This window comes from Diplotaxodon limnothrissa, linkage group LG1, assembly GCF_057381915.1.
Source record: "Diplotaxodon limnothrissa isolate DT_005_m linkage group LG1, D_limnothrissa_male_GT1.1, whole genome shotgun sequence".
Taxonomy (NCBI): domain Eukaryota; kingdom Metazoa; phylum Chordata; class Actinopteri; order Cichliformes; family Cichlidae; genus Diplotaxodon; species Diplotaxodon limnothrissa.
The window spans coordinates 4047168-4071261 of NC_140596.1; the positions used below are offsets into that span (position 1 = coordinate 4047168).

Sequence of the window (24094 nt, forward strand, 5' to 3'; positions counted from 1 at the left end):
TGAGAATATTCTGTGCAGTGAGAAATCTGAAGCTTTATTCATCTTTGCAATATTTAAATACAGTTGGATCTCTGAGTCGACTGTAGACGTGCAGGAAATATTTAGTTTGGGTTGGGTTTGTGTGCTGGCGTCACTCATGCCTTTAACATTACATGTTGTTTTATTGTGGGTGGGGGGTTAACAGTTTGTCTGGTGTTTTTGTCTGTATGTACAATGTTTTTTAATTTCAACTTGAAAATGTCCAAACAAGGGAAGCTGTGTTTTATCATTCCCCAAGTGACTCGAATTCCCTTTCGTCCGATTTAAGATTGATATATGAGTATGTTTGCAACTCAAACTTTCAGTAAAACGCATTCATACAGACTTCTGCTGTGTAACATTTATTTAAATGCCCTCTGTGAACTTATATCTGCTGATAGAATCTCACTGCAATAATATTCACCATCAGGATCTTGTTATTGTAAACCACAATGTTAAACAGTGTCTCAGATTTGACATTTAAGAAGATGACTGTCTTTCTTACTGATGTGGTTTATTTATTCTCGCCAGAATTCTTTAACAGTGAATCAGATAGACATGCACCATCTGTTGTGTTCCCATACACTAATTAATAATGTTGTACAAATACAGAAGTGTAAATAAGAAAATAAACACATATTTTTAGAATTACATAACAGCCCATTTTTGCTGGCCAGGGTTCAGAGAGCTTCCACGTTTTTTTGTTTTAGCAATATGTTCATCTACCGAGGACTTGTCTGTAAGTTTGGTGCTTTTGTGTGTTGAGACTGGTTCTTAAGGAAAGTTTGACATAGCCAAACTTGGCTGGCTCAACAAATCCTAAAACGGCACTCAGATAACCACCATCTGTGAGAGCGCTATCTGTTAACTCTCCACCTCTGTGCACGCTCACATACAACATGAATCAACCGGATGCCGTCGACTTCAATCAGCGCTCCGCTTTCTAGCATAAGAAAGGCATTAGCCTGCATACATTGAAACTTTCAAAGCTTCACATTGTTGTCACACAGGTCTGATACTGTCTCACATCCTGCTCAATAAGACGTGAAGATAACTAACTTTTTGTCACCTAATCAGTGCTTAAAATCTTATCTTCTATAGCTGCAATTCCAGGAATGAAGACTTCAAGACTTAGCATCAGATTAAGGTCAAGCATGAATATGCATTTATACACAATCACCAACTGAAGACATGTAAATTCATTGGGCAGAGCGACACAGTTTGCACTGCTGTAACATAATAGCTGAGCTGATATGACTTAGCTTCCCCTCAGCAGGTTTCTGCAAAAGTCCTTTATATTTAGTTTCTTTAGCAATTCCTTTCCTGCCTTTCCTGACACCTTTCAAAGTTTTTCTTTGGGCACTGGCTGCCTTTTCGCTCATTTACAGTCCCGTCCTTGTACGTTACCGTTTTCAGTGAACTTTTTGTTTTGTTTGTTTGTTAGTTAAGCCACTTAAAAATGGGGCTTCTAACTCAAGTGATGAACTGAAAACAAACAGCTAGCAGCCTGTCACAGCCTGTTTCTTTAGTTGTCTATGAAAAATTCCAAAGGTAACAAAATTTCACAGCACAAAATAGTTTTTTTCCTCACCAACACCTGGCATATTTCAATATGGTGTGCAGTTTGGCCTCAAAAGACAAAATAGGAAACTGGACAGGTGGCAGGCCTAAAGTGGAGGTGGTATTGGAGATCTGGTTAAAATGAATGAATCTCTTTGTACTCCCAAAGGTTGATTCTGTTCATCTGGACGTAGCGTTTTCAGTGGGAGAAGCATCTCATTTGAATAATTTGTTGGATGAAGTTGAAGTTGAACACCTTCAACTTCATTGTTTGAAAATTTGGAGGTCTTTGCAATATTATTCCACGAAGGAGAGATAAGTTGAAGGAACTAGATAGGATTTATTGAAATGGATTGATATGTTTAACCTGTAATGTGAGATAGCGTCAGAGAAAAATGCCTGATTTTACCTACACTCAGCTCCAGGATAGCTTTTTAGCTCAGAAATGGGATGGAGATGGAAATACAGACTTCCACACCGGTGCTTAGTAAGAACAATACAGTGGAAAGTCTTGCTGCAATGACACTGTCACCATCTGTGTCCAAATCTCAAGGCAAGAATAACAAAGAAGCCCGGAACCACATTGTGGGGCTTTTCAACAACTGTCATCAAAAGAGAAATCAAAGCAAAACCAAAACTGTGCAAGTTTGGGTCCGTAGCAAAACCACAAAGCTGCAAGTATGTGCAAGTGAGCAATCCAAAAACAGCAGCACAAAGGAGGTGCTCAAAGAGGCGACCTCGAAGGATCTGTTTAGCTTTCTGCTCTCGCGGGTGGAGTCATTCGGCTCTTTCATTGCACCTCGTATGGTGAAGGTGGAGGTCATTTCTTTCTCGTAGTTACACTGAATGAATGATAGAATATTTAAATTACACATTAAACTGATCAGAATGTATTCTGTTTATCCCTCTTTACATTTGGATATCTCATTATGATTATGACTACATCTCAGTTCACTGACATACAGACCTGCTTGCTTTGCATTTAAAGCACTTTGCGTTACTTTTTATATATTTGGTGTATATTGAGCCCCCTCCTTATGTCCTCCAAATATTTCAACGAATGCAACCTCAGCAGTGAAACAGCATGATTATGGTTCATGAGATGATTGTTTCTGCTCATCGTTCTGGATTCCAGAGACAACAATTCAACCTAATTACACGCAAACACACAACACAGCGAGTCTTTCTGCTGCTGATCCGACATGAACGAGACGGATGGAAACTCATCGCCATCACACGCTAATGACATCAGCACCACGCGCTTAACTTGTCATGAGATTTTACCCACAATGCCATGTGAACAATGAGCGTGTCACTGGATTCGATGACTGAAGCTGTCAGATGCCGGGCAGGATGTTTGACTTATAACCCGCATGGGAACAGAAACAGACAGAAAGCGATCCGGCGTGTTTATATTCTTCAGAGGGTCTGCAGGTGTTTGAGCGGCAGCACTCACATTTTCATTTGATGGTTTTTCAGCTTCGCTTCACATGTTTTCAATCAGCCGAGATGGCCAAGAATGCAGACCGCAGAGTCAACCGTAGCCTTCAAAATAAATGGATCTATGGGAGAAAGCTGTATTTTCATAATAAAAGTCCTTAAACAGTGGGAAGTCAGCCGTGCTGGAAAAAAACGAGACGCTTCACAGGTTACTCAGTGTGCAGGTTTAAAGATAGTTTGTTTTAGAATAGTCTGCTACCGTGCTGCACCACAACCATCAAGAAACATCTGCACATGCTCAGTGCTGACCTCGCTCGACCTTAAACAGATGTTTGTGGTTAAGCCTCTATGCTGCAGCTGACCAAGTGAAAAAAAACTTTAAAAAAAGGTTCCTTCAGAAACATAAAAAGTAATCCACCCTCAGCGGTGCAATGAGAACATTAACATCAAAGTATAGTCGAATAAGGCAACGTAATATATCAAAAACTCCTCTGTAGCTCAAACAGTAAGAGGTCACAGGGTATATTTGAAGTATGAATGAAGTTACCACAGGAAAGTGATTGGAAAGTTTTCCTTTTATGGTTCATTATGTTTGCACTTTTTAAATGTTGTCCGTTTACATACGCCATCAGTGTGAAGTTAACAGTTTTTCAAGGTTTTTCTCTTTCACCCATTTGCTCCCATAGTCATGGTGGCGGAGCTGCCATGCATGTGGTTGGGCTAGATTGGGTTTAAACTGCCAACCCTGTGATTAGTGGGCAACCCACTCTGCCCCCTGAAACATGTCTCAGTTTTAAAGACACACTTGTAAAGACGTGAGGTTACAGAGACCTGCTTGATATAAACCAGTGTGTGTGTGTGTGTGTGTGTGTGTGTGTGTGTGTGTGTGTGTGTGTGTGTGTGTGTGTGTGTGTGTGAGTGGCAAGTGTACACAGCTTCAAGAGAAACTATTCTTTTATCATATGCTTGGATATAAAATATATGAAAATACTTTTATGCTTTTGGGGGAATGCACACAATTTAAACATCAAATATCATCACTTAATTTATCTGATCATCACCAGCATCTTATCCAACACTATCTGTAAGAAATATTGCAGAAATATATAGAAATATTATTAAGAGATATTTGAGTTTGTTAGCTGAAAGAATTTGGTCAAGAAAATATTCACCTATTACTCAAACTAACATTTTAAGTTGAACTTAAAGAAGCCAAAAACTGATTATCTGATCGTCACATTACTGTCGCGGTGGTTTTGGTTTCTGTTTGGATTCACAAACCCTCCAGCATGAAATTGTAGTTTTTAATTAATGTCTTCTAGACTTTGCGATTCCTGTTTTGTTTCATTATCATTCTAATAATTTTGAGCTTTAGTTCTCGTTGTGTTATTTGAGTTTCTGTGGCGTTTTGATTACCAGCTTCTGGTTTGTGTCTTCAGTCTTCCCTATCTGTTCCTCTCTCGTTGTCTTATCTTTCTGTGTCTTCGTCCTCCAGCGTTCTCTTGTCTCTGTTTTCATGTTTTATGTGAATCTTCTCATTTCCGTGTATAGTGTGTGACTTTTGGATCCCAGTTTAACTTTAAAGGTTAGTTATCGTCTGTTTCCTGTGTTGGTTTTACTTCCTTGCTCTGCCTGATTTTTCTGTGTTGAGCTGTGCCTCCGGTCTCCAGTCGCCGAATCAGCCCTCTGCTTTTACACAGTCCTTTCTTCTGCTCGTCAGCATATCTGCTGTTGTTGGTTTGGGGATTTTTGATGGTTTCAAATTTTGGACTTTGTTACTTTGTGTTCAGTCTGAATTAAAGGCTCACCTTTTGTTCTATGTCTGACTTGAGTTCTCTAAACTATGACATTTAGGAACGTTTCCCTTTATTTTATTTTATGATAACGGTATTTCAAGGGAGTGCATGTTATTTTTATGCTTTTGATGTTGCATCGCTCATGTTGGCTGTAAGATTTTGCTTCATTAACGGTTGCCCAAATCATGGGTAAATATTACGTGTAGTACCTCCTTTACAAAGCTCTATTAAGATTCTGCTTGTGGGTTTACTGTTAAACATAGCATTTATGTATGAAAGTGTAACACTGTGTTATGTGCTGTGAGGTCTTAAGGATGTCACAGCACTTCACTCTCAGAGTGCGAGCTTCGTTTTGGTTTCTAGAGTTTCCAGAAGTAAAACAGAGATCAGGCTCCTCTCCTGTGGGACCAGCTCCCAGTTTGGGTTCAGGAGACAGACATCTCTGCTTTAAGATCTTTTTGATAAAGCTTATAGTCGGGGCTGGATCGGGTGATACTGAACCCTCCCTTATCCTGCTATAGGCTCAGGCTGCTGAGGGACTTATCATGATTCACTGAGCTTTTCTCCATCTCTACTCATGTTACATCCACTACTGCATGTCACTGACTTTTGTCTTCTCACTCCTGAGTTTTGTATTCCGTCCTGATTGTTGGGATTGTCTCATTTTGTGATTCTACTGTTATATTTGTGTGTCTAACAGGAACTGGTGTGCGTTTGTGGTCACAAAGACGGTGAGTTGTGTGGTTGAGGATGGAGTTGAAACCTACGTGAAGCCTGATTATCATCCCTGCAGCTGGGGGAGTGGACAGTGCAGCCGGGTGGTGGTGTGAGTACACACTCTCACACACACTCACACACACACACACATAGTGTGTGAATCAGAGTCATCAGTTTGTGCTCGTCCTGGTTCTCTGCAGTTATCGGACCTACATGAGGCCGCGCTACAAAGTCGCCTACAAAATGGTGACAGAGATGGACTGGAAGTGTTGCCATGGTTACAGTGGAGCAGACTGCAACATTGGTCCAGTTGGTGGAGGAGGGACTCAGATATCCACCACCAGACCTCAGCCCGGACAGGGAGGGGGGACGACCAGTGGACAAGGTGGAGGAGGGCATAGTTATGGGGGAGGCAGTTCTGGATCTGGACAGTCTGGAGGAAACGCGGGTGAGTGGATTTTCATTTTGTTCTTTTATTCACATGAAGTTCGGCAGTTTAAAGAAAAGCTGTGGCTGGAGTGCATGAAGACAAAGACGCACATCCTCAGTCCATCTGCTGCACCATGAGATGGGACTGAATGTAGACACTTTAAAAACCAGCGGAGATTCCTTTTATGAGAATTCCCAGTGAGATTCTCCCTGTTCTTAGGATCTAACACGGCTTAACATTCGACACCAGACCCAGATGGACTCAATAAAAACCAGAGCTGAAGCAGGAACTCAATCGTGCACTGAATCGTTCTTTATTTTCTCTCTTTGCTGTCATCTCAGTAATCATCAGCAAGCTGCAGCAAACAGTAGCATCTGATATTAGTCGATCAAAACTAATCTGCAGCCTTTGCTCACTTCTTCTGGTGAGAGCCAGTTCACTTCGTAAATCAATCACTATTCAACCAAACGGCTAAAAGCTGCTCGCAAAAAGGAGAAAATGGAGCTCGGTTCTCAGTAACATAGTGCTGACCACATGTCTCCTTTGTTTTTCAAACAGGGGCACTAGCTTTGCCAGTGAAACACCATCATCTAATTAGTCAGTAAAAGACTTATGATATGATATCTTCATGCAGAAGCATCTTTTTCCAAGAGATGTGAGAAGTGTGAAAGCAACCAAAGCTTGCATTTGTGTAAAAGAAGCAGCTGGTTGTGTGTGACAGTGTTGACTGCTGTCAGGAAGCTACTGCTGGAAATTCTCAGCAGCTGTTTGTTTAATGTGTGAAATAAAAACTATGACTGAAAGTGTCTCTTGGTGCCGTGACAGGATTCTGTCTATTCTAAAGAATGATAAAAATGGAAATAAAAGAGAAACTCTTTTATTTTATTAAGAGTTTCTGTAACCGCTTCATTTCTTTCCTTAACGAGCAGACAACGAGAAGATGAGACAGCTGGAGGAGAAGATCCGCAGTCTTACAAAAAATCTCCAGGACCTTCAGTCCACCATGAGCACCATGAATGAGCGCTTACAGGAGGAGGGCGGCAGGAATGGACTTGGTGGAGGAAGCTCAGGAGGGAGAAACCCTGCGGATGCCGCTCAGCCCGAGATTAAAGAGACGATTCACAGCATTCAGACCAAACTGGACCAGCTGGACAACCGCACACAGGTGAGCTGGTTTTCAGCTTTACTGGGAGGTTATGTGGACTGAGTAAAGAAGCTAAAACAGGAAAAGATGTGTTATGCTGTTTGTGTCTGTGCTGGTGTTTTAATCAGAAACTGTTTCACCTTCAACAGGCTCACGATAAAACCCTGGTCAGCATCAACAACCACCTGGTGAACGGGAAAGGTAATGAGTTGGAGGGAGGTGTGTCTGGAGGATCGTTAAGTGAAGGACGGCTGAACTCACTGAAGGAGGAGATCCTGAGCGAGCTGGAGAGGAGAGTGTCGCTGTCCTGCTCCTCCTGCCAGGTATCAGACAACTTTAATAAGCCGATATTCCAAAATCTTTCTAGCCGGTGTTTTTCAGTAAGATTAAATTCACTGCTGGATGTTTTCAGGCCGGTGTGGAGGATCTGCGCAAACAGCAGCAGCAGGACCGTGAGAGGATTCGAGCTCTGGAGAAGCAGATGAACGCCATGGACGTCCAGTATCGGCAGAGCCTGGACGGGCTGCGGCGGGACGTAGTGCGTTCACAGGGATGTTGCGACATCATCAGTGACCTCCAAGATCGCGTAACTGATGCTGAACGCAAGATCAGCACGGCCTCTGAGAACTTTGATATTCTGCAGAACCGCCTGGACAGGGAGCTCAGCGGACAAGGTGGCACCAGTAGCAGCGAAAACACTGGGTCCAGAGGACAAGGGTTACCTGTTGGTGGTGAAACTGGCGGGCATGGTAGGGATGCCATGATAACAGAGGAACGCCTGAACAACCGATTGAAGGATCTGGAGCGACGGGTCAACAGCACTATGCAGAAAACCGAAGAGAGCTGCTCATACTTGGAGAACGACGTGAAAGACTACTTCCACAGAGAACTGGACGAGCTGAGGTCCGTGTTTCTGGAGCGGTTTGATGACCAGGCCGACAGGATCGCAGACGTGGAGCTGGACGTGGAGCAGGTCAAGAACAGCATACGTGATCATGACAAGCGGCTGTCGAAACTAGAAAACACCACCTCCCAAATGAACTGGAGGCTGGAGAAGTGTGGCTGTGTAGCGTCTGAACAAGGAGGAGGAGGAGAAGGAAGAGGGAGAGGTGACGGGGGATATGGAGGTGGAAGTTGGGGAGCAGGAGGGGGTGGATCAACAGGAGAAGGAAAAGAGGGGGGTAACAGAGGGGATGGAGGTGGGACGTGGGGAGCCGGAGGAGGAGGAGGAGGAAGTACAGGGGGAGGAGGACGCTGGGGAGGTACCGGGGGAGGATTACCGGGAACGGGAGGAGAAAGAGACAATTCAACCAAGAAGTCTCTGGAGTGGAGAGTGGTGGCTAACGAGGATCAGATTCGACATTTCAACACTCAACTCAAAGACCTGTCGATGTCCGGAGACTCTCTGTATGACAAGGTGAGTCATACATCTGGCTCAGCACAACAAATAATTACAGGACAGATTAAGAATTCCTTGCATGTTCAAATAAATGTCCTCTGTATAAACACCTTAACATTATAGCGCATCGACTAGATTGGACTCCTGAGCCAAAGAAAATCATTTTTCACAATAACTCAAAGACTCTTGATGTGCAACTGAAAGTCTTATTATTCAAAATAATGTTATTTTAAAAGCTCCAAAAGGCACCAACAGCTCGAACAGGATTGAGAGGGTGGGTTTAGTGACCTCAATTAGCTGACATGAAGTTTAGCAGACAGCTAGCTTTCACGGTCACCTCTGTTAGCATTTCTGTGCTAGTTGAAGTGGTCCCACCCAAAATGCTGTATAACTTTAAACTTTAAAGGGGTTATTCATTAAAAAAAGACCCCACAGAGATGTTACGAAGAAGTAAGCTAGCTGTATAGACTGACACTATCCGGTCGTTAAGTGATGACGTGACGAATCCTACTTCCAGGCCTAAAGTAGTCTGCGTTTAATATGGCTTTTGTGTTGTTAACATGTTTAATGTGTTGTATTTTCTTCTATTTAATCTCAAAAAGCTCCTAAAACAGTCAGTGATCACTGTTGACCTCCCTCGGCTTTTATTACCGCTAATCATTTATTTAAGCTCAGTTTTTAAAACCTTAGGATGTAACTACAGCCCATCCCATGCAGCAGTATAGGAATGACTAACCTCGTATTGTGGATGGATTATCTCAGTTGTTCTCCTGGCTGAAGTTTGGTCCTTTTACAGCATCCTGCCATGCGATTACATTTGTTCCTGACCACCGAGAACACTCACGTTAACTTTTATCGAGTGGAAAAAAAGTTAGCTTGTTTATATTATGCTAACATAGCTGTGTCGCTAGCGGTCACGTAGCACATCATTATATACCAGCTAGCCAAACTTCAGTAACCCTACAAACGTCACTGCTGTTTAGTTTTCTGTCTTCATTTATGTTGGAAGTGATAACAGAGATGTACGTTTTAATTTGTTTCCAAAACCCCGCAGTCAGGACATGCTATATTGTATTTAGATAGAAGCTAGCGAGCTAACTCCCTGCTAACTTCTAACTCCGTTAAATGTCATAAATTCCGTTTTCATGGATGCCTGGATGTTAAACTCAATTGTTACACCTGGTAGAGCAGAACGCTGATCATTTTATTAAAGATAAAAGACTTTAGACAGTTTTTCAACTCTCATTAATGCCATAGTGATCGTTTGATATATGGACCTGCAGCGGAGTTTAGGCCCAGACACGGCTAGTGACGTCAGACTTAACGACCGGATTTATTAAACTGGGCTGTAGACATGTTTTTCTGCTGTAGAGTTGGGAATTTTAACATTGCCTCCAGTGGCCATTCTGAGGAACTGCAGTTTTTTGGCAGATTTTATTTTGTGGGTTTTTTTTATTCCTAAAAGTTGCTGCTTGGTTGGATGTTTTTTATCTTCACCTTTATCTTATTTCGCAAAGTTTGTAATATTAATCAACGCACTTAAATTAAAACTGTGATGTGTGGATTATAAACTGACTTTTGTGTCAAAGAAGCTCAGATTTTGTGACTATGCAGTCATCTCATTTGTTAATATTTAAATCAATAACCAGGTTTTGGACCTGACCGATGACGTCGGTAAAATCAAAGCCCTGACCGGTGATCACGGAGAACACTTTAACCGAATCGTGACAGTGGTGGAGATGCTGGGCGAGGACTGCGAGCTGTGCGGGAAGGTGGAGGAAGAGCTGCAGAAGATGAAGAATTATTCCCAGAATGCGCTATCCAATATTCAGAACCACATCAACAGAATCCAGAACAGACTGGATTCAGAGGGAGACAGCTGCTTCCAGATGTGCTCAGTCCTGCAGAGTGAAGTCAGTGTTCTGAGGGATGATGTCAGGAGGTGCACCAACCAATGCAAGAGCAACCCGGACATGACCACAGGTCAGATCTGTTTTTTGTTTTTTTTAACTTAACCTCATCTCCTGGTAGAACTGGTAGGGATGTAATACTGGGGCAGGAAAGGGTCAGAGTTCAGAGTCTGGACCGCTGTAGGGACAAAATTGCCTCTCTTTCTCTGTGTCCTAAATCCTGGACACAGATGGGAGCCACTCGAACACAGAATGTAAAATATGTGAGGGATCTTGGAGAATCCTGTGGGCAGTTTTAATTGTCTGTTTTTCACACAGGGCAGACAGAGCTCTAACAGGATGTCCATGAACAGCTTGTATTGGTCTATTATGTCTGCTCAAAGTTTCTTCTGATGTAATACTCAGGGATTTGCTGGGTGGAATGGGGCATTTTCCTCACTACATTTCTGTCCCTATGTTAAATTATTTCTATCCCTGGTGGAGATATAAAAATATAAACATTTATCCCCCGCTGTGATTTTTAGCACTGCATCTTGAAACTGTCTACAGCACAGTCATATCCAAAAATTGATTTCCACCCCGTATTCATAATCCTGTGACCGCAGAGATGAGTCTGCAGAAGGAATATTCTGGAGTCTTTTCAGTATGTGGCCAAGCACTGCTGTTTCAGTGTGAAAACTACAGCTAAGTAAATAAAAGATGAATTAAGAGGATTCAGCTATGTCGAATCATCTGCATTTGAATAATCTACAAAGATGAAATGCGTCTTCTTATTTCAACGTGTTGAACTGCAGTTATGCACCAGGGTGTCCTGCATTAGTAGCCTCTTTTATTTGCGTCTGAAGACATGTTATTTGCATGGTTCGCTCTGATGGTGGAGCTGCTGTGATGAGCTGATAGTGAGCTCCTGAGTGCTACCTGACCAAAATACAGTCATTTCTGATACTGATTTTTTCAAGCATCAACATATTTTAAGGGGAAAAAAATCCTGTAAAGCAAAGTTTAATTAAATAGATATTTTTGTTTTTACCACTTGAACACATAATTCATAGGCAAATTCAATCCCCAATAGGTGTTGATCATGCTAGACCTGGTGGCACAGATGACAACAGTGGACCGCTGGATCCTGCGAAGCCTTTAGATGGCCATAGCGTGAATGAAGGCATCAACAATAACCACCTGAAAACGCTGCAGGGCGAACTGTCCAATGTCATCCTCACCTTCAGCTCCATCAACGACACCCTGAAGGGTCTGGAGCACACGGTGCAGAAACACGACAGCGTCATCACGGACCTCGGTGAGCCGAGCTCAGGAACAAACATAGCTTTGCATTAAATGCCTCCAGCTAGTGTTCACTCTGTCACCCTCTAAATCCTGACAGGAAATACTAAGGATAAGATCATCTCTGAGATAGACAAAGTCCAGCAGGAGCTGACAGAGCACATCGAAGACAACCGGAATCGTCTGGATAAGATGGACAGGGACATTCGGCGATTTGAGAGTACAGTGCTTGAGATGGGAGACTGTAAGAGGTCTGGAGACGGGCTTGAGAAGAGGCTGTCGAAGCTGGAGGGAGTTTGCGGACGACTGGATGGGGTCTCTGACTCCATCCTCAAAATCAAGGAAGGTATGGTTCATTTTGATGGTCGTGTCTATAATAATGGATTGCATTTATATAGCGCTTTTCGAGACCCTCAAAGCACTTTACACTTCCACTATTCATTCAAGCTACAGTTGTAGCCACAGCTGCCCTGGGGCAGACTGACGCCATCTCTGGTCATCACCAGTAGGCGGCAGGTGAAGTGTCTTGCCCAAGGACACAACGACCAAGACTGTCCGACCCGGGGCTCGAACCGGCAACCTTCCGATTACAAGACAAACTGCCAACTCTTGAGCCACGATCGCCCCAATGTTTACTACTATGTTTACTCTTCCTTTAAAAAGCCTATCATGTGTTTTCATCTTGGACATGCAAATTTGTATTTGAGCTGGTAACAAACACAACATGTGTGCCGGTGTCTCCGTGCCTCACTGAGGTTCAGATGATTCAACATGGAGAACATATTGAAATCGGGTATAAAAAGAAATCAATCAAGGAAAAATAAAAACAGTTTCATCGTTCATGAGAAATTGTTTTTCCATGTAGACTTGCATTGTGAATAAGCAGGACAATAATTCAGGAAGAGGAGATTATGTTGGGTTTTTTCTAACCCGTGCATCTGTTAGAAAGGATGTTTACTCCATCTTTCCCTGGTATAGATACTACTCTGAGTTGCAGGTCAGCTAGAATGTTTACCTGTCTGCTAGTTATCACTTCCACTAATTAAAGTAACTACTTTTTGCTAAACATAATAAACCAGATGGATGTAACAGTAGTTCATCTTTGTGTACACTCTATGTACTTACATGTTGCAGGATATATTTACAACACCGGGCTGGCACCGTGTCCTTACTGGGACACTACAGTGCCCAATATGTGCAAATCAAAACTCCAATCGTGCTGCGGACCGACAGCTGATGCAGCTGTGCTCCAGCTGTGTTGCTGTGGTCAGAAAGTGAGTTCTTCAGCTGGAATTCAGAGAAAGTGAGCTTCTCATTTCTCTAGAAACATCTTTCACTGTGTTTTTTCTGTCCTGACGTCTTCAACTGGATGACGTGAGGAAAAAGTTGAGGGTACTGCCGCGTACCAAGTGTGTCATGTTACACGAGAAAGACGAACATATGTTCCTCGTGCTGATTTTGATGTTTTGATGTTTTCCGTGTTTAGGACTGAACAAACACGTTTCGAGTTTGTGGACGTGTGTTTCTGGTCTGAATGACACCGTTATCCGTCATGGAGGTCTGCTGGACTTTATCCAGAACGGCCAGGACGACATCCACAGCAGAGTGAAGAACCTGAACTCGAGCTTGAACCAGGTCTCCCGAGACCTGCAGGGTTTGTCAGAGCATGACCTGACGGGTGAGCTGCTCCTTCCTCTGATTCTGTTTGGGGGGTTTTCAGCTACAGTGTGATTTCTCAGCACAGCTCCCCTCTGATCTGAATAACATGAAAAGAGGGTTGCAGGGTTTTTATTGGCTTGATGTACTGACTTTGTCTTGGGGACCACCAATCATTACAACAGTGCTCTCAGACAGACTTAGATCTCTTAGATTAGATATTTATTAACATCCTGATGTGCTGAAATCCTCACAAGGATATCTAATATAGATAGACTGATGAAAGGTGAAGCTTCTCCGTGTTTACTACAGTTTACCACATGTGAAAGTAAATGTACAGGATGAGCTGCTCAGTTATGTTATTAATATGAAGCGCAAAGATATTTATCAGAGACGTTTGATGAAGTTCCTGAAGTACAGTAAACATTTTCAGTAACTTTCTGCCCTCTGCAGGACGAATCAAGCAGTACTCAGAATAAACTGGAGGGTTTCACAATAATGATTCAGAAAAAAACACAACGCACATAAGAAAAAAACTGTGAGAAAGTATGTTCATGGTGTTTTGTTTTCTAGGCCCGGCACTGCTCAGCAGAGGTTTGAATGCTCTTTTGATTTACTCACTAACTGCAAAGCTAAAAGGGAGTTTGTGATGTCATCAGATCCAGAGGAAACTCCAGAGTTTGTCAGATGTACATGTTGTTTGTTGTTCTCTGTTTCCACTTGGAATATGCGCCTGGATTGTGAAAACTAATAATAATAGTAATAATAAGAATAATAGTATCCACAGCTCCACGTATGAAAAAATAAAAACTTAAATGTGGCATCTTTTCCTTCAAAGGTCACCTCTTTCTGCACCTCTGGACCGCTTCCTGCTCAGCTTCTATTTTTAAATTTTCCTCCTGAAGGCTCATTTTGACCTCATTCCTAGTGCAATTTCACATTGAACGTATTTAGAGAGCATACTTGTAATCTTTATATTAACAAGAAGATCCACCAGGACTGTGCTCTTGTTTTGTTGGCTTCTTTCTTCACATTCGTGGACTTGTGCAGCATGAATTTATCCCCCAGAGTGAAACCTCCAAAGAAGAGTTCATCTGTAATGTTGTGAATTGACTTTGTGTAGCGCGCAAGAAGGCAGAAGGTAAAGTGACTTTTGCCCACCACCTACCCTATTTGCCTATGGCTTCATCCTCTTTTCCCCAAATAAAATTCAGGTTGAAGGGTTGCTGTGAAATCTAAAAATAGCAGTCATGTTGGAGGCGGTGCACGGCTGCTCAAGGAGAGGACCTTGAAGGAAAGATTGCTAGGTTGGAAGAGGCTGCGAGGTTTTTATTTTTACTTTTATAGACAGAGCAGTAGAACTTTATTATTGCACTTTGCAACTTGTTTTATTTCACTGTCGATCTGTTTGATGATGCATCAGCAGCCAACAAACAACAGCTTGAACTAAACCTGCAGATTTTGTCTTCAGTGTGTCGTCTGTTGTTCCGTGTCATTAAATATTAATGCCAAGTGAGCTGTAAAAAACTGTTTTGAAACTAAACCCTTCAGCTTCCCTTTCTCCAGTGAACTTAATGAACAGTAACGAATGATTGCGCTTGAATTACTGGGTGAATATAACGAAGCTTTCTAACATTTTAAAGTCTGTTGGCTTCATATCCAGTCAAGTCCAGTAGAAGTCTATGATCTCAGGATGACTAAAATGTTACAACAAAGCTGAAGGTTTGTGTCATTGCACAGGCCCACCAGGCCCACCTGGACCTCAAGGACACCCAGGAGAACGAGGCTTCAATGGGCTGCCTGGCCTCCCAGGACCTGGATTTCCAGGACCACAAGGAGAAATTGGCCCACCTGGTGAGATGGATATTTTACATTTATAGAGTGTGTGATATACAGGAAGACTAAAAGTCGTGAGTAAAGCTATTACTAAGCCAGCTAACATACCTAAAATCATATTTTTTTCACTACTTCCTGTTTGTTTTTTCACATTAAAAGTACAGGCTAAAAGCTCACTACACTCAAAAACAATGATTTTCACCCTTAGTAAACAGTAAGCAATAATTTTGAGCAAAAAGCAACTGAAATATATAAAATAATAAAATTTTCAAATCAAATGTTTATTTATAAAAACAAATTATCATGAGGAAAAATGGGTTTGGTATAAACTGAATGGGCACCAATCAAGTAAATTTAAATTTACCATCAAGTACTTATGTTTCAAAATTGCACGGACAATTTGCTTGTGATAAAATTAGTTAAAGTCAGCATTTTGGACGTAACATTTGTTTTACTGTAACCTGAAAATTCTTGAGGAAGTCAGAGGCATCATTGGAGGCTGATGAATGTTCATCTTCAGCAAAGCAAACAGCCGACATGTTTCTGTTGTTTGCTTTCTCACTTCTATTTGAAGTTAAACACACTGTTAACTGGTTGCTTTGGGTTTTATTGTTGCACCTTTTTATTATTCCACTAAACATGTCCTCTGGTTTCTTGCAGGTCCCAAAGGGGAAACAGGTACGTCTTTAATTAAGAGAAAAACCGGCTGAAGTAGAAGAACAGTTGTGTGCAGTATTTTCACTGTGATCTGGCTTTTGTTTGTTTCTCTCTGCAGAGCGGTGTGTGTGTGTTTCTCACTGTGTCTTTGTATCTTCTCAGGCCTTCCTGGCGCTGATGCTCAAATCCCCAAATTGTCGTTCTCTGCTGCTTTAACTGCCCCCATGGACAGAGCAGGAACCATCGTCTTTGACAAGGTCTTTGTCAACGAAGGAAATTTCTACAACCCGAGAACAGGTGAGCACGAACAGAGGCTTGCATCTGCAGGTTGTCCACTAGTCACAGGGTTAAGAGTTCGGACTCTAATCTTCTCCTGGCATTGTGTTGATGTCGATAATTAACCTATAAATTACTTTGATGTTATTTTATGTCCATATTTACTTCCTGTTTGTAATAACTGAAGTAAAGTGATATATTTAAAGGTCAAAAATTAGGATGTTGTTTGATGATCACTGAACTCCAGTTTAGAAACAGTTTCCTAGTTTTGATCAGAACTGAAGCCATCTGCAGCTTAATGAATGTAAAAAAACAACCTGTTACATATTAAACTAATGCATACATTTCCTGGTTGATCTCTGCTTTAATATACTGTGAACCGGTTCCCTGCAGGTATCTTCACTGCACCTGTAGATGGAAATTACTACTTCAGCGCCGTCCTGACAGGTCACAGGAACGAAAAGATCGAGGCAGTCCTGTCAAAGTCGAACTACGGCATGGCCCGCGTGGACTCTGGAGGCTATCAGCCTGAGGGCCTGGAGAACAACCCCGTGGCCGAGGCTAAAGTTAACCCGGGCTCTCTGGCCGTCTTCAGCATCATTCTGCCTCTGCAGACTCAGGACACGGTGTGCATCGACCTGGTGATGGGCAAACTGGCTCACTCTGTGGAGCCGCTCACCATCTTCAACGGCATGCTGCTGTATGAAGACAAGTGAGCATTTATATCGATTTTTTGTGAACAAAAAGGCCTGAGGACCTGAACAGCGCTGTTTAAGATTCATGACAAACCCACAGGAGACGGGTCCATAAAGTATGATGTCACTTCCTAATTTGGGAGTGATCGAGAACTGATGACAGAGTATTTTTCGATGAAGCTTCCTGGTTGATTTCAGCATCAGTATAACGTGTTTTTAACAGATCACACAGACTGCACAGAAAACTTTTTCTTCAGAGGAGGCTTTACGTCACCTCTCATGTGGATGCCAGAGTGGATTTACTATAAACCCAGTCAGCTGATCTGATGTAGTCACATGGTCTGACCTCAGAGCAGCGCTGTGAGAACTGACGTCCCTGTAAACCAGGATAAGCTGATGCCTGCCAGACCTGCTTCCTCCTACTAGAAAGCCTCTGGAAACACACCGACGCATGTGGTGAAGAGTTCCAGATTTAACCGTGTAACGTGCTGTTAGTGCCCTCTATAGGCCGCAGAGCTCATTACAGCAATAATGTGAACAAGCATTCTGATGATTTATAGATGATTGGCTGCCACATAAAGTTTTTACTGAGGGCGGTGCTACAGAAAGTTTGTGAAGTCACAAAAATGCTATTAAAGATATCAGTTAACGATCATTAGAGCGGTAGATGTTGAGATAAAGTGGATGTTTATCAAATGTAAGCCCCCTTCTGGGCAAATGAGCATGACTTTAAATGTTAATGCACTGTTACTCGTACCCACCACTCAGTCCACTCCCCCTGTGAAGCGCTTCCTGCCACAACCGCTCCGTCTTGTCCAGATGTTGCTCTGCAGGCATTAGATGCTGACAGATGTAATCAGGTGGTGGGTCAGGTTTTCCACGAGGATGATGTTTAGTGCTGAATAGTGATTTATGAGCCTTCACTCCTGCCCCCTGATGGAGGTTTCCGTCGTCTTTTCTGTTGAGCAGATGTGCTGTTGATTCTTTTTCTTGATCTTCATCATTTTTAAGTGGAAATTGAAAAATGTCATCCCCCAGAAAATGAAAGGATACGTGCTGTTACCTTAAGAGGGGCGAAAACAGAAAGTGGAAAACGGAAATTTTTCTAGCACGCTCTTTGAAATATATTTTTCATTGCTGCAACCAGGTAGATTTAGTGCTTAAAAGGAACAAAACAAAGACTGAAAATAAGCCTCTTAACATGCAAAATTCTTAATTACAGAGAAACAAACTGCTCAGACTTTTCCGTACAGCTGTGCCTGTGACTGGTGAATCTTTGGATATCTGTTATTACTGATGGTGGGATATATCCCATCGCCACCCCAATGCCCTACCCTCACAGGTCAGTGGTCGTCATGGCAACATGAGACGTTGTGACTTTACATACGATGAAAGAAAACCAAAGAAAGCTTTTTTGCTCTGATGCTTTCTAACAGCAGAATGTTTATCTATTTTCAATCTGTGTGGATTTTCTTTTTAAACTGAGATGAGTTCACATTGTGAATGTTTTTATATTAAACAGCACTTTTTCTTGTTTTTATTGTCATTTTTATGTTCTAACAAATATTTATCACAGAATTTCACATTTATGGACAAACGTTAAAGGATGGAAATACTCCGTATTTTCTTACTGTCAAGAAATACCATAAAAGCACAGTGGTGGAAGAAATATTTTGATCCTTTACTAAGTAATAATACCACATTGTACTGTACTTAAGTAAAGAGAGTAACACCACTTGTAAAAATAAAGAATTACTATTAACGAGTCCTGCAGTCTAAATGTTATTTCAGTAAACAGCATTAACTGTCAGCAGACAGATATTGTTTGCTTTAAAACCCAGAAACCAAGCAAACTCTTACAGATGCACGATCTGTTTTTTCTTCGACACACAGAAGGAAATAAATTCATTCGGCATTTTATTACGAGTATAATCCACATTTGGTTCTGTACTTTGTATTTGTGGCAGTGAAAGAACCAGACATTTATTACAGATCATTGTTTACATTAGGATAACATATTTTTTGGTCTCTTGCTCTTATCGTTTGCTTATGCAGACATGGCTGATATATAGAAGAATGCTATGAGGAGTGTATATATAATAAGCTTGTTTATGTTACCTTCGGTTGAACAGTTGTTTAGTGAGCAATGCTTAATTTCTGATAAAGCTTTTAAGATGACTAAAACATAAATGGGCAGATGCACTGGTAAAACATGCCCATCCAGGAAGACTGTAGAGCAGGGGTCTCAAACTCGCAGCCCGGGGGCCACTTGTAGCCCATGTCACCCCTACTTGCGGCCCGTATTTTGACCTGAAGAAATTTAATTTGGCCGTCGAAGTTACTTTTTTTGTGAGGGAGAATTTGTTTGTTGTTGAGTGCAATGTTAAAATAAGTTCTTTAAAAAGCAAAAAATGATGTAATATGATGGCAACATGATCAGAGAGCACAAACATGTTGAGGGACTGGCTGTGTTAGTTCAGTGAGAGTCAAAAACTAATGTGTACGCTTATGTCTGCATTTTAATTTTGTCAGGTCAGACAATATTTGAAATTTAAACAAAACACTACATTTTCAGAAATATTTGTGGGTGTTTTCTCATTTGTTTGTTTGTTTTTTTGTACTACTTGAAGACAAAAGTGGCCGTGGCCTGCTGCTCGCTTAAGTTTGAGACCCCTCCTGTAGAGAAAGTCCTCCTCAAAACAGTAGCTGTTAGCGGAGGTAACCCCAGCTCTGTGAGTATGTGCATAGCCCTGAATCTGTTCACCCTTGGTTGTGTAGGGTGACATACTGTAAGTCTCTCAGGCCCGGTTCCTGAGAAGGACATCTATGTGTCACTGGATCCAGTAAACCACTGGTGAGGAAGGAACATGGCAGTCAGTTCAACAGTGGGGCTGAGTCATGAGTTGTAATCATATAAAGTATAAAAGATGAGTGTATTGTCCAGCTCCTAACTGTAAAGGCCACATGTGTCTTAAACCTGTGTTTGTTTTAAAGGCCATCAGAGGCTGATACCTGGGGTTGTACAAAGACTTCCAGTATCAGTCTATGAGAGAACAACTCCTGGCTAAACACCTTCCTGATGGTTTCATTGTTTCAGATCATCCTGAATAAAATATGAAGTTCATTGTGTAAGTTTTGGTTATTCTCAGAGTTATAAACGCTGTGAAAGAAAGACAGAGATGTGGATAATTGTCATGATCCCCGCATCCCGCCAGCTGACGTCTGTCAGACGCTATGTTTTGTTTTTTCCCCTCTCTCGCTTCTGCTCTCTCTTTCTCTCTCGCTCTCCCCTGGCCCACGCACCTGGGGATGATCAGCACACCTGCCGCTGATTAGGACGATTGGCGTGCTACTTAAGATGGCAGACCGGCTCTACTCGTCGCTGGATCGTTGAGCCATCAGTGTCAGTCGCCCTGCTACTTGCAATTTGAACTTGTGAGTACTTCTGAACCTGGAAACTAACCGATTGTCTGTATGTGAGCATGAGCACGAGAAGTGGTGGAGAGAAGAGGAGCTGTTTGGGCTTAAGGAAGCTGTGTGGAAAGGATCATATTTTCCAAAAATTAATGTCATGTTGCGTTAAATAAGATGAAAAATTAGAAACTGAAATGTTTTTCCAACCAGAGGAGTCGCCCCCTGCTGCACATTATAAAGAATGCAGGTTTTGTAGCAGCTTCACTTTTCACCTGGAGAGACCTTGGAGGATGTGCCCGTTATTTATATACAGTCTGTGTGGACAGCACGCACTGTTACATGTTTCACCTGTCCTTGAATCTTTGACCTCTCAGCAGATCAATAACACTTTGTTGAACAGCTTCATCTGAGCGTCATTGGTCACTGAATATGATGTGATTCACAGCGGTAACCTGTTCATCTCCACAGCCCACAGAGGAACTGACAGCAGATATTTATATCACCATACGCTGGTTCCCACCTTCTTCACAGCAGTCTTTTTTCCCTCAGTGGGTTTAGAAATGTCCTTCTCTGGTGGGTATTTGTCACACTCGTCTACTGATGAATAATTTCTTCTGTCATTAAAAAAACTATTAAATCCACAGTCTATATTTCTGAAAACCCAGCAGGTTTGGCTTCTGCGCTGTCATTAGAAAAAATGCAGCATTGAATCCAAGTCTAACACATGAATACCAGATACACAGATCAGCATCTTTACAGTGTCTGTTTTTAATTCTCACAGTTTGGTAATTCATTGGCATGCTGCGCAGACCGTGAGGCTGAAATGTCTCACTCTGTGGTTGGAATAAAAATTAGTTCAGGTCCTCCAATAGTGTAAAGAAACATAATGAAGTGACCAGTGTAGTAAGATATTAAAAACAGCAGTAATATATGTTAAAATATACAAATTCCTCTGTTTTAAAATATGTGACCTGTTGAGTTCACCTGAGCGGGGTTGAAGTTCCTGGGAACAGATTTCCGGACTGGCTGATAGCTGCTGTCTTAAGTCACCCACTCTGTTCAACGGTGATCGTTCACAATAGATATAGATGGCCTCCTTTACTCGTCTTTCAAACCATCTGTCTTCTCGGTCCAAAATGTAAACACTAGCATCCTTAAAGGAGTGACCTTTGACCTTCTGATGCAGATGTACAGCTGAGTCCTGTTGAGGTGATTCTTCTATTTTGTGCCTTTTGTTTTTCCTGCGTAGAGACCCGAGGACTCTTTGCTGCACTGTAGAGCTGTTTAGTTTCTGTCTGAGGGCGTCGCTGGGTCGGAGTCCTCCGGGATTCAACAAAATTCAACTTTCTCTGAAAAACTTTTTTTGACAGTGTTGTTCTGTTTGTCATTCGGTTTCTCCCAGGTTGGTGTCTGACCTTGTTTCCTGAGAATCCTCACTGATTTGATGAAGGCCCAGTTGGGAATTTACTTAAAACACATTCAAAACCTGTTCCTTCCTCTGTAAACGGAGTGTCAGCTTCAGTGTTGACCAGAACCTAAAGAAGTCCAGCTGCCCTCTTTCTTTAACATCTCAAGGCTGCCATGACCGGGATTACTGAGATCCTACACAGACAGTGCATTGCAGAAGTAAAAACTATTTAATTAGCATACAATTACCATTTTTTCTATATGAAGGTTTCTAATTTACAACCCTATTTTTTGGTTAAGATATAAAAATTCCTAAAATTGTTACCAACTAAACATTATACCTCTTGGATTCTTGGATTACTTACTACTATTAGTAGGGTTAGTATTAGTAGTATTAGAACAGGTTATAGCCCTGATTCTTGGTTATTACAGAGAAATTACCACAAATGTTTGCAGTTATTACATTAAAGAATCGAACATATCATAATCACATTGTTACCTTCAAAGAAAAGGGATATTATTAAACATTTGTAACTACCCATCTGTGTTTTGTGCCGAAGAAACTTCCAGTGAGGTTGAACTGGGGTCATGTCATTCAGTAATTTGTACCACAAGATGAATCCGCCTTTAAGGCAAGTCATTAAAATCACATTTTTATTTACAACCTAACGGCAAGGCTTCCTGAGGAAATATGGGAAAGGGCTAAAAAAGAATCAAAACAACAGCAGTGCACTTTGGAAACTATTTCGGCACTGGTAACACGCTGCCCCTGGGTAATGAAAGCTTCAGTTAAAATTGCAGATGATATTTACAAAAATAGCAGTAGTCATAGCAATAGAAGAAGTAACACAGTACATTGTGTTGTTGTCAAAAGTGCTTTGAGTGGTAGTCCTCTGCAGCTTTGTTCCCAGCACAGAACAAAACTCAGCAGGGTCTTATGGGTAGACTTCTGCTGCAGGCAGGTGTTTCCAGATGTGCTGTCAGAGTTCTCCTGAAGAATAACAAAGAAACGGTGGAGGTTGCAGCAGACAACGAGACTCCTCGAGATGAACCAGAGCTGTTATCAGCCCAGAAACCAGTGAGCTCTAGAGTCTGTGCAGCCGCAGTCTGTGTGCAACAGCACAGACAAATAACAGAATCAAAAATCTGTGTCTTCATAGGGCATTTTAACTTTAAAGGACTGAGAGACACAACGATAATCATCTGCAAGCAGCAGTGAGGCAAAATGGAGCTTCCTGCACAGTTCAGGCTGCACTTCTGTGACTGTATTTTGGTGATTTGTGCAGAATTAGAGGTCTCCATTCTTAGAAAACTCTTATCCATCACACCACTGCAGTCAGGAAGACATCAGATTATTCTAAATTTGTTCTACAGCCGAACAACAGCAGCAGCATAAAGAATCCAAAAAATAAATAAAAAATAAAAATCACATTTTACTTTGTTGTTTCAGCTAAAAAACCACCAAACAAACAAACAAGTTTTTTTAAACTGAAAGAATAAAGTTATATCACTTTCGAGCTACTGTAAGTAAAATATACTAAGATACTAACAGTGGTGTCGTTAAACGCATAATATATGGAGCCGTGTTTTGCCGGCATTAATGTAAATAATTGTAAATCAGAGTTTTGCCAGAGGCAGGAATCAAACTAGTCCTTTAGTGTGCAGAATTTATAGCCTATGGGTTTCTCACTCACCAAACGCAATAAACACAGATATAAAAATACATTTAGGCAATAAAAACATTTGTCAAAGCAAAATCATGAACGTAAACACACATTGCAAATTTGACTATATTGAAATGAAGTGGCCTGATTTGTTTCCTGCATGCTGTGATTTGCATTTAATTTTACTGTGCTGAATTCTTCTACCAGGACTTTGGTGGAAAGCACAAATAAACTGTACCATTATTGGAATGTCTTGGTGTTGTTGTAAAACTTAAGCATAAGAAAAAGACGGAGGAAAAGACAACTGTGAGTTGAACGAGGTGCATTTTGATAAGCACGATTTTAATACATACATGTACATGTACAATACAAGGTTATGGACAATATCTGCAATGATTAAACAGTCATCATTCTGGTTCTCTCCGACTGTAAGTGGTAGAAGCATTGCCAATGTATGACTGTGTATTATAACTACCTAACAATAAAAATGCACCAGGTTGTTCCTGTTGGTTTGGGTTAGAGAGTGGTTGTTATGCCCTCTCAACATCTCTTCCATCAACTAGTGGGTGAACGTTTTAAGTGAGAGGCACAAACTGCTGGTGCATGTTCATGTTTTCTGCATATTCTGCTCAGAGTTGATTTGCATAATTCAGAGTTCAGTTACACTGGGTCTTGGTGCACCCCCTCACTTCATGCTCTGTCTGAAACAAGCAGCTCTGTGCCCTCTCCCTTTGAACTAACTTTCTTCTGATTGGCTGCCTCTGCCAAAATGAAGGCTTGGATAACAGGAGTGT

General features: G+C 41.7%; 1 protein-coding gene across 1 annotated transcript in view; it reads left to right on the plus strand.

The window, feature by feature from the left end:
• Window positions 1-18495, plus strand: part of LOC146639279 (EMILIN-1-A-like) — a 29587-nt gene extending 11092 nt beyond the window's left edge. The window contains exons 2-14 of the mRNA XM_085358790.1: window positions 5515-5640; window positions 5732-5979; window positions 6891-7126; window positions 7255-7428; window positions 7518-8522; window positions 10154-10487; window positions 11487-11711; window positions 11796-12041; window positions 13182-13373; window positions 15092-15205; window positions 15848-15865; window positions 16007-16141; window positions 16514-18495. Of these exons, the coding sequence (XP_085214916.1) occupies window positions 5515-5640; window positions 5732-5979; window positions 6891-7126; window positions 7255-7428; window positions 7518-8522; window positions 10154-10487; window positions 11487-11711; window positions 11796-12041; window positions 13182-13373; window positions 15092-15205; window positions 15848-15865; window positions 16007-16141; window positions 16514-16836 (3376 nt within the window). The 3' untranslated portion in view covers window positions 16837-18495. The remainder of the gene's footprint in view (window positions 1-5514; window positions 5641-5731; window positions 5980-6890; window positions 7127-7254; window positions 7429-7517; window positions 8523-10153; window positions 10488-11486; window positions 11712-11795; window positions 12042-13181; window positions 13374-15091; window positions 15206-15847; window positions 15866-16006; window positions 16142-16513) is intronic.
• Window positions 18496-24094: the final 5599 nt, after the last annotated feature.